This window comes from Juglans regia, chromosome 2, assembly GCF_001411555.2.
Source record: "Juglans regia cultivar Chandler chromosome 2, Walnut 2.0, whole genome shotgun sequence".
Lineage (NCBI taxonomy): Eukaryota > Viridiplantae > Streptophyta > Magnoliopsida > Fagales > Juglandaceae > Juglans > Juglans regia.
The window spans coordinates 37,339,538-37,354,079 of NC_049902.1; the positions used below are offsets into that span (position 1 = coordinate 37,339,538).

General features: G+C 34.8%; 2 protein-coding genes across 2 annotated transcripts; one reads left to right on the forward strand and one right to left on the reverse strand.

Annotated features, from left to right (window-relative positions):
* Positions 1 to 4,713: 4,713 nt before the first annotated feature.
* LOC108985638 (calcineurin B-like protein 3) lies at positions 4,714 to 8,941 on the forward strand. The gene is made up of 10 exons (XM_018958011.2): positions 4,714 to 4,852; positions 6,754 to 6,810; positions 6,897 to 7,051; positions 7,361 to 7,443; positions 7,620 to 7,679; positions 7,770 to 7,878; positions 8,034 to 8,086; positions 8,203 to 8,283; positions 8,397 to 8,509; positions 8,683 to 8,941. The coding sequence occupies exons 3-10, from the start codon at positions 6,928 to 6,930 to the stop codon at positions 8,738 to 8,740; spliced, it is 681 nt and encodes a 226-aa protein (XP_018813556.1). The 5' UTR covers positions 4,714 to 4,852; positions 6,754 to 6,810; positions 6,897 to 6,927; the 3' UTR covers positions 8,741 to 8,941.
* Positions 8,942 to 9,463: 522 nt separating this feature from the next.
* LOC108985631 (heat shock cognate protein 80) lies at positions 9,464 to 13,269 on the reverse strand. The gene is made up of 3 exons (XM_018957999.2): positions 12,962 to 13,269; positions 11,627 to 11,768; positions 9,464 to 11,537 (listed from the first exon to the last, which is right to left on the reverse strand). The coding sequence occupies exons 1-3, from the start codon at positions 13,082 to 13,084 to the stop codon at positions 9,700 to 9,702; spliced, it is 2,103 nt and encodes a 700-aa protein (XP_018813544.1). The 5' UTR covers positions 13,085 to 13,269; the 3' UTR covers positions 9,464 to 9,699.
* Positions 13,270 to 14,542: the final 1,273 nt, after the last annotated feature.

Below are 14,542 nucleotides of genomic sequence, written 5' to 3' on the forward strand. Positions count from 1 at the left end.
TAACTCTCTGTCAACTTGGTGTTTTTTTCTTCATGCCTCTCTTGACGGAGAATTTTCAGGGGTGGTAATTGCTGCAATTTAGCCCTGTTAATTTTATTGAGTTCTCACGACCTACTATGACTGGAATTCTACCCAAGCGAATGTCTCAACCCGGCTAAATTTTGTCAAGCCTAGTGGATTCAGATTCCTATCAGCTTTGGTAGACTTCTGGATGGTCAAAAAATAAAAATAAAAACACCCTAACCAATGAGAAATTACCGGAAGAAACTGGGAACTGAATGAAATTCAGAACTACTACTCCAGTCTCTCGTCATATCCAATAAAAAGGACTCATTTTGTAGATGTGGTCCATGTTTTCTCCGACGTGTCAGAATTTCCATGATGAACCTGCTTCGGGGATTCGTCCCATTAAGCCTGGAAATACGGAAAGTGAAAGACCAAAAGAACAATATTAAAGACTGACTGAACTATAGGTATAGGGGATGGATAATCATACCTACTCTCTTATCATTTTTTTAATAATAAAAAAGTAATTATTAATAAAATTATATATTTTTTAATTTTTTCTTAATCATTAAAAATGTTAAAAAATACTTAAAAAATGATAAAAAATATACTATAAATAGTAAATGGATAGTAAGAGGGTGGTAATCTTATTATTATATGAAAGAAAAACGTTTTTTCTTTGGGTATATTTTTTTCATAATATATACAACAATGGAAAACCAAATATTAGTAACTCATGAAATCCATCCATTTCAACTAGTGCATTTGAATGTTGAATTGAGTTGAGTTGAGTTGAGTTGAATTTAGATGATAAAATATTGTTAGAATATTATTATTTATTATTATTATTATTTTAGAATTTGAAAAAATTGAATTGTTTATTATATTTTATGTTGAGATTTGAAAAAGTTATAATAATGAGTTGAGATGAATTGAGATGAATTTAACTATGCTATTGTGAAGGTCGTAAATGAGGAGTGTGAGGACTACCCTGCTTATGGAAGCATAGTTCAAGATGCGAAAGAGATGCTGCAATAGTATAAAAACTAGAAGGTGCAATTTGTCAATAGAAACTCGAATGAGGTGGCTCACATTTTAGCAAAAATAGCTATTAGTTTAGAGTCTGAGAAAGTTTGGATGGAAGATATACCAAGTTGTATTTCAGAAAGTATAGAAAATGATAAGGAATGTATGAACAATGTTGATTACATATAAATACAAATTGATTTTAATTCAAAAAAAAAGTTCTATAATATTTAATATTTATTATCATTTAATATATGTGAAAAGAACAACAATAAATATACAACGCTACTACAGGTACCCGCCGTGGGGTACCGTTTGCGGAATCGGCTGATGTATCGATATTATTAAAGAAAAAAAAATCGATTTCAGACAAATCAAACAATAAGCTCTCGACGATGTTATCAACATTTTCACTCTCTCCGTCTGCTACGATGGGTATCTCTCAGAGCCGCGACGGCTTCGACTTGGCTGACTCCGACTCGGACCAATACACTGAAGAGAAAGAGGAAGAAGATGAGCAGGAACAATACGACGATGCCGAGGACCAACAAAAGCCCCAAATCTAGCCGCCGACCCAAGCTAATTCCAAATCCCTAGCCGAGGTCAACACCAAGCTCAAATCCTTGAAGCTCAAGTACGGTGCCTCTTTCAGACCTTCCTCATCGCAAAACTTTTATTCGAAGAATTTCGTCGATCTTTACCTCCACATCGGCGGCAACAGCCCCAAAGCCAAGTGGATCGTCTCGGACAAGCACGCGTCTTATTCCTTTGTCAGAACCTCCAAAATCGACGGTGAGGATGATGAAGATGAACCGGACGGCGCTATGGGACAGTCTTGGTGGGTATTGAAAGTGGGGTCCAAGGTTCGCGCTAGGGTTTCGACGGAGATGCAATTGAAGTTGTTCGGCAATCAGCGCCGCGTCGATTTTGTATCCAACGGCTTGTGGGCCTTGAAGTTCCCCACCGACCATCGTCGTCAACTTCACCGTCATCTGGTTTCCGTATTCTGGTCGATGAAAACAAACGTCTCAAGAAAGCGAACGTGGACTTGAATTCTGAGCTTATAAGCATGAAAAAGAAGTGCAAGGAGCTTCTTGATTTGGTGGCAAAGTATACGCATTCGGAGAAGGATCAAGATGATGATCAGCTAGAAGCTGATGAGAGACCCAAGTTGTTTGGAGTGAGACTGGAAGTTCATGGATAGAGGGAGATCACGATGAAGAGAAAGAGGGAAGAGATTAGTGAAAGCGCAAGCATTTTACTTTCTCAACCATGCAAATAAATTTCGTATAGATAGTAGTAATTAAGGAAATTCGTCTCTGAATTCAGGATTATTTGTTTGAGTGGTTCTGGGTTTCGAGTTTCAGGAAGCAGCAATTAAAAGCTACAAAACGAGGATGATGTAATCCACACCGTTTCACTAATTCCACGTGGAATCACGGGTACGCGGAGGGTACCCCTACCGGGTGCATATAGCATTTTTCATAAACATAATAGTCTAATCCATAAGTTTTATCACTCTCCAACGTGAGATTTTCAAATTAGTTTGTTGCGAATAATGTTATACATTATACTCTCATCTTACTTCCATCCTATAATATAAGATGTGTCATATTTATCATTATTAAATTATAAATAATTATATAATAACATATCATTCAATAGTGATAAATGGATTACGTTTTATATAATGTGATGAATGTAAAATAATAGTATAATATATAGAATGTGGTGAGTAGGAGTGTAAATTCAAACCGGAAAACCGGTCCGGACCGGACCAATTTTACCGGTTTTGAACCGGTCCAGGTCCGGAACCGGTTTTTAAAATGTAAAAATCGGTCGGTTCCGGTTCCGGAATTTTTTGGCCCGGACCGGACCGGTTGATTAAAAAAAATAATATTTTTATATATAAGTTTTATACAAAATATTTCATATATATTAAATATTACTATATATAACTTTTATATATAATGTATAATTATAAATTTTTATGTGAAATTTTATATATAATATATATATATATATTCATATATGAAATAATTTCTTATTATAATTTATAAATTATTACACAAAATGTTAATATTAAATCACTAAAAGTTTATAACTAATACTAACATATAACTTATAACTATACCAATAGTCTAATATATTAATAAAAGTATAAAACAGTTTTTTTTAAATAAAAAAAAAAAATTTATAAACAAATTTGTAATGACAAATTGTGAAACTTACATTTTAAAAAAAAGGACCGGACCGAACCGGAAACCGGTAAAACCAGAAGTACCGATTTAGAAGGGTAACCGATGCGTAATCGGTTTTGAAAAATACAAAACCGGTACATACCGATTCGGTCCTAAATTTTATCCAAAACTAGACCAAACCGGACCGGTTACACCTCTAGTGATGAGTAATATTTGGTAATCATGAAAACGGCACCTGTCCAAATATAGATGTATCAAATCAACATTTGACCCTTCGTATATGTAAAATATAAAAATATTATATAATATATTAGTATTAATAAATAGAGTAATTTTACGTACAATTGTGAAGTGTGAAAACATCACGTAATCGGTTTGAAAAAACATGGAGTTCACTATTAAAAAATAAATTTTTTCATGTGGGTTTCATATTTTATTTACTTTTTTCAAAACGATTACGCGTCGATTGCACAAATCATAATTACAAATATATTTTTTTTATAAATAAATAAGACATATCCACCCCTCCATTCTCTCTCCTTCATCACCTTGCCTTCCTTTATAATTCAAGAAAAAATATATTTATAATAATGAATTGTACAACTACTATATAATTATTTTAAAAAAATAAATAAAATATGGACATACATAAAAAAAATTAAATTTTTAATAGTAAATCTCATTTTTTTTTAAATAATTACATAATGGAAAATGCTAGATGCCCCGCTGGGAGTTCTCGTTGGGCTCTAGCATTTTTTTATATGTGTTTTTTTTTTTATATAGATATTTTAAATAATTTTAAATATTTTAAAAAAATAAAATAAAAATTATAATATTATTAAAAAATACTTTCTTAATCACGAAATAGAATAAAAAATAATATTTATTTGACTTCGTGATTAAGGAAGTATTTTTTAATGATTTTTTGTTTTTACTTTTTAATTAAGGAAGTATTTTTTAATGATATTTTTAATTTATTTTATTTTTTAAAAGTGTTAAAAAAATCTATATAAAAAATAAATTAAAAAAATACACAGAAAAATACATACTAAGCCCAATGAGAGCCCCTAGCAGGAGTTGTAGCATGACATTTTAAATATTATTTAAAAAAAATCGTAATATTATTAAAAAATAATTTCTTAATCATGAAATAAAATACTTTTTTATAATTTTTTATTTTACTTCGTGATTAAGAAAGTATTTTTTAATATACTTTTTTTTACTTTCTGACTAAAAAAATATTTTCTTAATAATATTTTAAATTTATTTTATTTTTTAAAAATATTTTAAAAATATAAAAAATTTATATAAAAAATTATTTAAATAAAATACATATAAAATAATAGTACATCTCAGCGATAGCCCCCACGGGAGGCTGTATCATCACTCTTACATAATATTTACGCATTTTACGATTTAACGTAGAATTACTCATAATTTAATTAATTAATATTCGATACAACCACCGCGAGCTGCACGGGCAGTACATAAAACCCATCAACCTCCTTTCGCTTTTCTTTCCCCCTCCTCTCTTCCTTTCGGAACAGAAGGTGACTGCTTTCTGTTTCTGCTCCTCCCTTTGCTTCCGGATAAGCTGTGGGAAGACCCAAGGAATTTAGGTTTATTTCCTTTCTTTCTATTCTTATTGCCTCCTTACCTTCTATACCGATTTTCGAGTTTGTTTCGTATTATCTCGTTCACAGGATTCCTGATTTTCGAAGCTTTTTCTCTATACGCTACAACCAAAGCTTTCATTTAGGTTCAAATTTCTGATTTTTATTTTCTCTGTTGTTGCTTTTGGAATTCGATGGTCGGATCTTGCTATGAATGTCCTTCGTGGTATTTGGATCGGTGCGGATGAATTCTACAAGTTCGACAATAGTGTTTTTTTTAGCCTTTTTTCTGTTTAGATTCAGATCTTTATTTGATGAATGTTTCGCATATGTGCATGCAAATGTTTTTTCTTGGTCCTAGTATGATTCAATCCCGGGTTTTTCTGCAGAAATGAAAAAAATGGGGTTTGAGATAGAAATTAGAGAGGGCAGTTTTGCTCAACATTGTAGCATGGGAGCGGGTTTTCAGTTTAGAAAAGATTGCCGTGAAATGATTTTTTTATTTATTTTTAATCTTGTTAGTTGTCTATGACAATGCTACCATTTGGATTTGGAGGCATGGACAATGGTTCAAACTATCTAGGTTAGAGAGGAAGACCTGGTAATCATTCGAGGTCTGTGAAAGGATAAAGCATTTCTTTAGAGGGATTGTGTAATTTTAAGGCCGCTTGTAGTACAAGGATCTTTTAGATTGTAAAAGAGCAAAACCTGTCTCTGTGATAAAAATCCTAGAGCATCCTGTCTTTTGCAGTGTTTGTTTCCAAAGCACTTGAGTAGCTGTGGAGGATCAATACCCATCTTTAACTCAATTCTAAGGATAGACTTGTATCTCTTTCTAACTTCTAGAATGCTCTGACTCTGCTTAATTCACGAGAAATGTAATTACAACAAAATATAATTTTCATTCAGAGGATGTCCTTGTTAGGTTTGGATCATGTTATTTGAAGTTCAATGAAATACCTTACATTCTCAGCTACGCATGGTTTGTGTCCTATCATGTTCTGTTTGAAGCTGCTTGATTTGGGTCTAAACTTCACCAGCCTCTGTGAAGCCTTGCTCATGGGTTCAGAACATGGAACAACGTAGTTGCATCTATTTTATTTACTTGCATGAATTTTTACTAATTAGGTGTTTCTCTTGTATACATTATGTGTACTTGGGCTTCGCCTTTTGACTCCTCAATTAAATTTTTGATTACATAATTTAAAAAAAAAAAAAACTGCTTGCATGAATATAATCATTAGCTACCTTCACTACCCATAGGAACTCTATTTTTCCCTTTCAACTTCAATGTTTACGAGATCTCTATTTTCTTTTCCATGATTCTCTGTGGAAAAGTTAGAATGTTTCAGCTGAAAAAGATTGAAACGTAATCTATTCCTCATGAATAACTGGTTAATACTCTCAGTCATCTGAATCTCAAATATGGTTACGTGTAACAACCTTTGCACACTCATAGAGTCAGCATTTACAATGATTCATAACTTTGAATTCTGATCCAGTAGTCTGTTTTTTGTTAGGGCATTGCGTTGTACACTTTGTATCTAACTTGGTTGTGCCTCCTTACTTTTTGGCTTAGAAAATAAAACAGATTTCTAAACTTCTCATCATAAATATGTATCTAAATTGGCTAGTTGAGTTTTGACAATTGATGCTAATATCAGTAGGGTGAAAAATATATATGCCTCCACACACTAGAAAAGAAACAAGAAAAATGGAAAAGAAAGAACAAGTTTCCAATTTATAAACAGACGTTATACATCATAAGATACGTCCATGTCCTGACTGAAACATGAAGCATTTTTTCATGGCATTCTACAGCTATTAAAAAGCTGTCTCTTGTATGCTTGATGATATATTGCTTTATCAGGTCACAATGAACATTTTACTTTCGTTCCTGGAAACAGGTCTCGACTGCTCCAGTTTTTATACAACTTTTGGCAGCAACTGGAAATGGTTAAAAGGTCCATTCTTCTCTTTGACTGTATATGGAGCTTTTTCTTGTAGAGTGACTTGAATAAATTCATTTCCCTTTCCTCTGTTGAAACAGGTATGGAGTGTTTTGATTTGCAGAAAATATCATGTTGCAGTGCATAGAGGGATTTAAGCATTTAGGTGCTTCCCTACTACGGTGTTGTGATCTTGATTTATATAAACAATCAAGAGGCCTCGAAGATCCTGAACTTCTTGCAAGGGAGACAGTGTGTATGCCATCAACCTGCTGTTTGTTTGTCATGCCATTATTTATCTGTAATATGTATTGTAGCTAATGGGTTTAACAATAATAGATGAATACGTTTTTTCTGAGTTAATACCATATAGTTGTGAATGACCATATACCAATGATTTTGTATCTTCGTATAACTTTGTGCTTTCCAGTGTGTAGAACTAAATAAAAACCGATATAGAATTTAATGTGGTTATAATGTTTTTAATTATACAGTTCCTATCTTTTCCATAGAACTATAGAACCATTCACTGAAGATTGCTGATATTTCCCTTGCTTGGATGCAGTCAGTGTAAGTGAGATAGAGGCACTTTATGAGCTCTTTAAGAAGATCAGCAGCGCTGTTATTGATGATGGGCTGATTAACAAGGTTTGTTTGTGATTTGTACGGGCCATTGGACAAATTATGCTCTTGGCATATTTTTTTTTTACACAACTGGAGTCAATGTCTTTGTGGTGTTGCACTGCACATGAAATTGTTGATCCCCCTTTTCCATAATCAGTTCACAGTTTTTCTGATGTTGCATCTCATATTCCTCGTTGCAGGAAGAGTTTCAACTAGCGTTATTCAAGACAAACAAGAAAGAGAGCTTGTTTGCAGATCGGGTAACCTCTGTTCTATTTGTTTCCTTGATAAACCATTTTTGTCAATCCATCTGTTAACTATCTCACCTTCTACATACTAATTGAATGCAGGTGTTTGATTTGTTTGATACAAAGCACAATGGAATACTAGGTTTTGAAGAATTTGCTCGTGCTCTTTCTGTTTTCCATCCAAATGCCCCTATCGAGGATAAGATTGAGTGTATGTCGTTCTGGTGTTGCTAGAGTTTTTATTGTCATGATATTTTCCCATCTTCTGGGCAAAGATTTTGGTCATGTGAACTTATTTCATGATTTTTCAGTTATACAGTTGCCTGTTAATTTCTTTATGTTAACTCCCATAATGTCATCTTCTAGTTTCGTTTCAACTATATGATCTAAAGCAGCAAGGTTTCATCGAGCGACAGGAGGTAAATATTATTCTCACAGGAGTAATCTTTTTAATTCCTAGATTTGGTTTTTTTTTTTTCAGTTATAAAAAAAAAATCCTAGATTTGGTTTTTCAAATGTTCTGTCTTCCTTCTAGGTGAAGCAAATGGTAGTGGCTACACTTACTGAATCTGGGATGAATCTTTCAGATGATGTTATAGAAAGTATTATTGACAAGGTGCTCACTCAATCTCATGTTTTTTGTCATTGCCATGCTTCATTATTGTTCATGGCAAGAATGTGTACACATTGTTAAAGTGTTACTTTATAAACTATGGAGCTTTTTTTCAGACCTTTGAGGAAGCTGATACAAAACATGATGGAAAGATTGACAAAGAAGAGTGGAGAAGCCTTGTTTTGCGACATCCATCCCTCCTGAAGAATATGACCCTTCAATACCTGAAGTAAGTTTTGAATATGATGTATTTCCTTTGATTTCTCCACCGTTCAGGAAATATGTGAACAATTTGTTAGAAGCAACTTTTCATTTAACACCATGACGCAAGTTACTCATATTTGTTTGCATTTGCTGGTTTACATATGACAAAGATCTGTTTTGTGTCGTTTCTTTGAGCAGGGACATAACCACAACATTCCCAAGCTTTGTGTTCCATTCACAAGTCGATGATACCTGAACTAGAGATTTGCAATGAAATTCAGCTGGCTTTGTTGATCATGGTTTGTTTGATTTTGATTTTGATTTTGATTTTGATTCTAGTTGTTGGTTTGAGGATTCTTGGTGGTGTGTGGATATTCACTTCTTTCACGATACATCCGGGTGCTATTTACAGATGTCATGGTTTAAATTTTATCAAAAATTTCAATTGTTCTGTTAATTGTGGGTTCTCTCAGAAGTGAAGTTCCCGACTCTGGCGTTGACGTCCATCTTCGGCTTGTGTTAAGCAACATGAAAAATTGTTCCCGATGACAGGAACTAAGATATTGAAATTCAATACTTAAAAATTACAAAAGAAAAAAAAAGAAAAGACAGATGGTGGTAGGGGTATAATAACAGCAGTTTCCATCCAAGTCAGAATCTTTCTAATAAGCAGAAGTAATATATATACCAACACAGCAGGTGGAAAACTTGCCAGCCTGTGCCACGCTTTGACTGGCTCGGTAGTTCCATTTTATGAGTGTGAATTCAAATTTGTTTTTTGAGTTCAGAACGAAGTACATTTGGTTCAACTTGTGCCAATCATTTTAAGAATTTGAAGGTGCCAATGGTACACCTTTCAATTTGCACCATCATCTGTCACAACAAAACAAAGATAATACGACCCTTGGCATGGGTTCTGATACGCAATGAGTAAAAAAAAAAAAAGAAATCTAGAGCTTCTACTTTTATAACAAGAACATAACTAACAACAGCATTTTAAACACGCAGGATTTTACCAAGAACGTCAATTAATACCAAATTAACAAAACGCTGCGACTACTAAACAAAAACCCAGCAAAATCATAAAGGATAATTGTACCTCCTACCAAGTTAACAACATCAAAACTCTTAAGACTTCTGATCCTCAAAAGAGAAATATATATAAAATTTTGTTTTTGCAAAAAGGCTAAAATATTAAAATTCAAAATGATTAGTTTAATCAACTTCCTCCATCTTGCTGCCCTCAGCATCGGCTTCAGCTTCCTCCAGTGGGGGCATGTCAGCATCACCATCGCCTGCTTCCTCATCATCAATGCTCAAACCAAGTTTTAACATCCTGTGGATTCTGTTGCCAAAGGTGTTGGGCTCGTCAAGGCTGAAGCCAGAGGTGAGGAGTGCAGTCTCGAAGAGCAAGAGAACAAGGTCCTTCACAGATTTGTCATTCTTGTCCGCATCGGCCCTTTTCCTGAGCTCCTCCATGATGGGGTTCTCGGGGTTGATCTCCATGGTCTTCTTGCTAGACATGTATCCAGCCATACTGCTGTCCCTCAAAGCCTGGGCCTTCATGATTCTCTCCATGTTTGCAGTCCAGCCATACTCACCAGTTACCAGACAGCAGGGAGAGTCAACGACACGGTCAGACACCACCACTTTCTCAACTCTGTCACCTAGCACATCCTTCATCACCTTGCAGAGACCCTCAAACTTCTCCTTCAGCTCTTCCTGCTTCTTCTTCTCATCTTCACTCTCTTCAAGCTTCAACCCTTCCTTCGTAGCCGAGACAAGCTTCTTGCCCTCAAATTCCTTGAGCTGACCAACGGCATACTCATCAATGGCATCTACCATATAGAGAACCTCATAACCCTTCTTCTTCAGCTTCTCCAGGAATGGAGAGTTCTCCACAGCCTTCTTGCTCTCCCCAGTAATGTAATAAATGTCACTCTGGCCTTCCTTCATCCTGGTCACATAATCTTTCAAACTTGTCATCTCATCACCACTCTTGGTAGAGTGGTAGCGGAGCAGCTCGGCAAGCTTTGTTTTGTTTTGAGAATCCTCATGAATGCCGAGCTTAAGGTTCTTAGAGAATGCCTCATAGAACTTGTTATAGTCTTCCTTGTTCTCAGCAATCTCAAAGAACATGTCAACACACTTCTTGACCAAGTTCTTGCGGATAACCTTGAGGATTTTGTTCTGCTGTAGCATTTCTCTTGAAATATTCAAAGGGAGGTCCTCAGAATCCACAATACCCTTGACAAAGCTAAGGTATTCGGGAATCAGCTCCTCGCAGTTGTCCATGATAAAGACACGGCGGACATACAGCTTAATATTATTCGGCTTCTTCCTTGTGTCAAAAAGATCAAAAGGTGCCCTCTTGGGAACAAAGAGGATTGCCTTAAACTCGAGCTGGCCTTCAACTGAGAAGTGCTTCACAGCTAAATGTTCTTCCCAATCATTAGTAAGGCTCTTGTAGAATGCAGCATACTCTTCCTTTGTAATCTCCTCAGTCTTCCTCATCCAGATTGGCTTTTGCTTGTTAACCAAGGACCACTCATGGGACACCTCCTTGATCTTCTTCTTTTTCTTTTCTTCTTTCTCTTTTTCTTCATCAACATCCTCAACCTTACCTTCCTCATCCTTCTTATCTTCCTCATCCTCATCATCAGAAATTTCCTTCTCAGTGGTCTTCTCAATCCAGAGAGAAATTGGGTAGCTAATAAATTCAGAGTGCTTCTTAATTAAGTCCTTCAACCGCCGCTCCTCAAGGTACTCGAGCTGGTCCTCCTTGAGGAAGAGGGTAATTTTAGTGCCCCTACCAAGGTTTTCACCAGAGTTATCTCTAGTGACAGTGAATGACCCACCAGCTTGGGACTCCCAGACATATTGCTCATCGTCATTGTGTTTAGTGGTGACAATGACCTTCTCAGCGACAAGATATGCTGAGTAGAAACCAACACCAAATTGTCCAATCATACTCACATCGGCCCCAGCGGCAAGGGCTTCCATGAACTCCTTGGTTCCAGACCTAGCAATGGTACCCAGGTTGTTCACCAAATCTGTCAATGTACAAATTACCAGATTAAGTTACAACACCCAATGAAAGACTACTAGAGGGGAGCAACAACTAAATTCTTGTACTACTCACCAGCCTTAGTCATGCCAATACCACTGTCAATGATGGTCAGGCTGTTAGTGGTCTTGTCAGGGATTATGTGGATGAAGAGTTCAGGCTGTGCGTCTAGCTTGCTCTTATCAGTCAAGCTCTCAAAACGGATCTTGTCCAGAGCCTAAACGTGATCACATATAGAAGTTCAATAATCAAGCTACAGTGTGAAAGGCATTCAGGATTTACTTCATCTGAATACAGACACTAAAATAAAGTGTACACCAAGTGCAGAGTCAATCGAATTATATGTTTTAAAACTTGCATCAATAATCAAACTACGATTAAAAGTAGCATACTTAAATCAAGGTATGATAACCCCAAACTAAAGCTTGCGATCAAACATGCAACAATAAGCACACTGCAATTTCAAGCACCATCCCTAAATCAATGCGTGATATTATGTTTCCTTAAACCCTCAAGGAAAATCTCAAGTATGCTTACGTGCAAATACACACATGTATAATACGCATTCCCAATTATGTAGAAAGCCGCAAAATACCAAAAAAGAAAAATTTACATGACCAGCAACAAACACGAATATTAACGTGCATGAAACATAAGACACAACACAACCAATATGTTCATTTAAATTTAAAAACGAAAAGTCTATTATGATATGCAGTATCATACAAGGCTTCGTCACGGTAGACAAAATAAAACCCTATTATTTCTCTAATCCATCAGTACAATAAACAATTAGGTTGAGATGACCCAATTCTACACAATAGCATAGCATTTCTCATTGATATTAAAAAACAGAACACCTAGCAAACAAGCATTTCTTCATAGTTTTCTCATAATTCTCCGTATGTTAGCACATCACCTTTTTGTTTATAGGTACGTATATTAGCACATCACCACTGTAGTGATTTTTTCAAATAGGCGTCTCTTTATAGTTTTCTCATATTTCGCTGACAAATACACATAGCTACTGTTCTAGTTTTTCAAACGTAGAGATCAAGACTACTGTTTAGAAAAAAGGTCTGAAAAAAACTCCAAATTATATCCACAATATCACATAACATTGCACACGGCAATAGCACACACCCAATATTAAAAAAACCAAAAACGAAACTCACAGAACAAACAAAATATGAATTTCCGATGAAACGGAGAATTTAAAGCAATAAATCTAACGAAATATTCCCGAGTCAACGTCTAAAACAAGAGTCAACATTTATCGAAAATAACATACGAAAGGTTTCGAACGAGAAATGAAATCAAAGACACTTAGATAAAAAAAAAAAAAATTAAAAAATTAAAAAAAAAAATCTGAATCAAGGCACGAGAGAGAGAGAGAGAGAGAAGACGCACATCGGAGGAATTGCTGATGAGCTCCCGAAGGAAGATCTCCTTGTTGCTGTAGAATGTGTTGATGATCAGACTGAGCAACTGGTTGATCTCAGCCTGAAAGGCAAACGTCTCGGTATCCGCCATCTCTCTCTCTCCTCTGTGACAGGGAAAAACGCCAAAGTCGTCGGAGGTAGGACGGGGAATAAGAAAGAGTATCTGCGAAGCTCTGTGGTCAGTAGAGAAAGAGGCAATGTTCAGGTAATGAGCGGAAGCGACACTTTATAGTGGCTTGGCTAGGGTTTCTAGATCCTTCTATTTTGTAAGGGAAATTAATAATTATTATTTGTTTTTCAAAAAACAAAAGGTCGGACTCGGAGACACTTTGGGAGGTTAGTTTCGGAGTTTGCAAGGGGTTGGTATTTCCGTAACACGCGCGCAGAATGTCGTTGTAACTTGTATGGAACTCTCGTGGGCCAAGGAGGGGTATTCGGCTGTGTTTGGGTGAGTACATTATTCCACTTTTATTAGATTAATTAAAAGTTAAATTTATTGAGTATTTAATTATTAAAAAATAAAATATACTCACAATAGATTAGTTATAGTGACTTTTAAAAATTTTTTAAATTTAAAAGTTACTGTACATATATTAAATATATATTTTATTAATTATTTTTCTCTCTCTTTCTTTCTATCATATATTTTTATTACAATTGATATATTAATTTGAGTTAGTGATATATTAATTTAATAAGAATATGATTATTAATTAATATATAATTGGTAAAATAGTAAAATATGATAAAATAAAATAAATTTATAATTAAAAAAATTAAAAATTTTTGAAATTATTAGTTATTCATTACTATATAATGAATAAATGTATAATCTAATGTGGAGATTTGATGTAAATAATCAAAATCAAATTCATCTTATATTATTTTATTGTTAGATAATGAAAAAATAGCTATTCCAATATGAAGATTTATGTGAGTGAAATAGTCAAAAGTCAAATTTCTCTTACATTCATCAAAAATATCTTTTAACTTTGGCTAATTTAATGAGAGTGTTCTTAGGAGAGGTTTAGACAGTAAATTGAGATGACATGAGATGTAATGAAAGTTAAAAATTAAATAAAATATTTTTGAAATATTATTTTTATTTTAAATTTTTATTATATTTTATGTGAAAATTTAAAAAAATTATAATGATTAGATGAAATAAAATGAGTTAAAATCATCTATAAATCCAAATAAGGCTTTCAGCATAAATAAAGTAATTTAGCAGTGTGCAGGGTGCTCTCTCAATCCAAACTAGGGGTGCTACCCGCCCCCTACAGGGTGGGGCCACCCCTTCCCCACCCCTCGCTGAGCGGGGGTGGGGAAGTTTTTCCCGCACACCACCCCATCCGTGTGGGGCGGGGCACCCCGTCCGTTGCACGGGGTGTGGGGGTGGACTTCCATCCGTCCGCCCCCCGTCACTTGAACTGGGCGTTCAGTTATATGGGCTCAAAATGGTCCAGAAACACAATCAAACATGTTTTAAAGCCATTTTGAATCTACAATTTAACTATAAAAATAAATATATTTAAAAAATAAAAACAAA

What these genes read in the sequence shown, in the direction of transcription:
- LOC108985638 (XM_018958011.2), top strand. Translation starts at nt 6,928, where the DNA reads ATGTTGCAGTGCATAGAGGGATTTAAGCATTTAGGTGCTTCCCTACTA. An exon ending in ATGATGGGCTGATTAACAAG is followed by an intron (nt 7,444 to 7,619) that starts GTTTGTTTGTGA and finishes TCCTCGTTGCAG; the next exon opens with GAAGAGTTTCAACTAGCGTT. An exon ending in AGAGCTTGTTTGCAGATCGG is followed by an intron (nt 7,680 to 7,769) that starts GTAACCTCTGTT and finishes AATTGAATGCAG; the next exon opens with GTGTTTGATTTGTTTGATAC.
- LOC108985631 (XM_018957999.2), bottom strand. Translation starts at nt 13,084, where the DNA reads ATGGCGGATACCGAGACGTTTGCCTTTCAGGCTGAGATCAACCAGTTG. An exon ending in TCATCAGCAATTCCTCCGAT is followed by an intron (nt 11,769 to 12,961) that starts GTGCGTCTTCTC and finishes GATCACGTTTAG; the next exon opens with GCTCTGGACAAGATCCGTTT. An exon ending in TATTGGCATGACTAAGGCTG is followed by an intron (nt 11,538 to 11,626) that starts GTGAGTAGTACA and finishes GTACATTGACAG; the next exon opens with ATTTGGTGAACAACCTGGGT.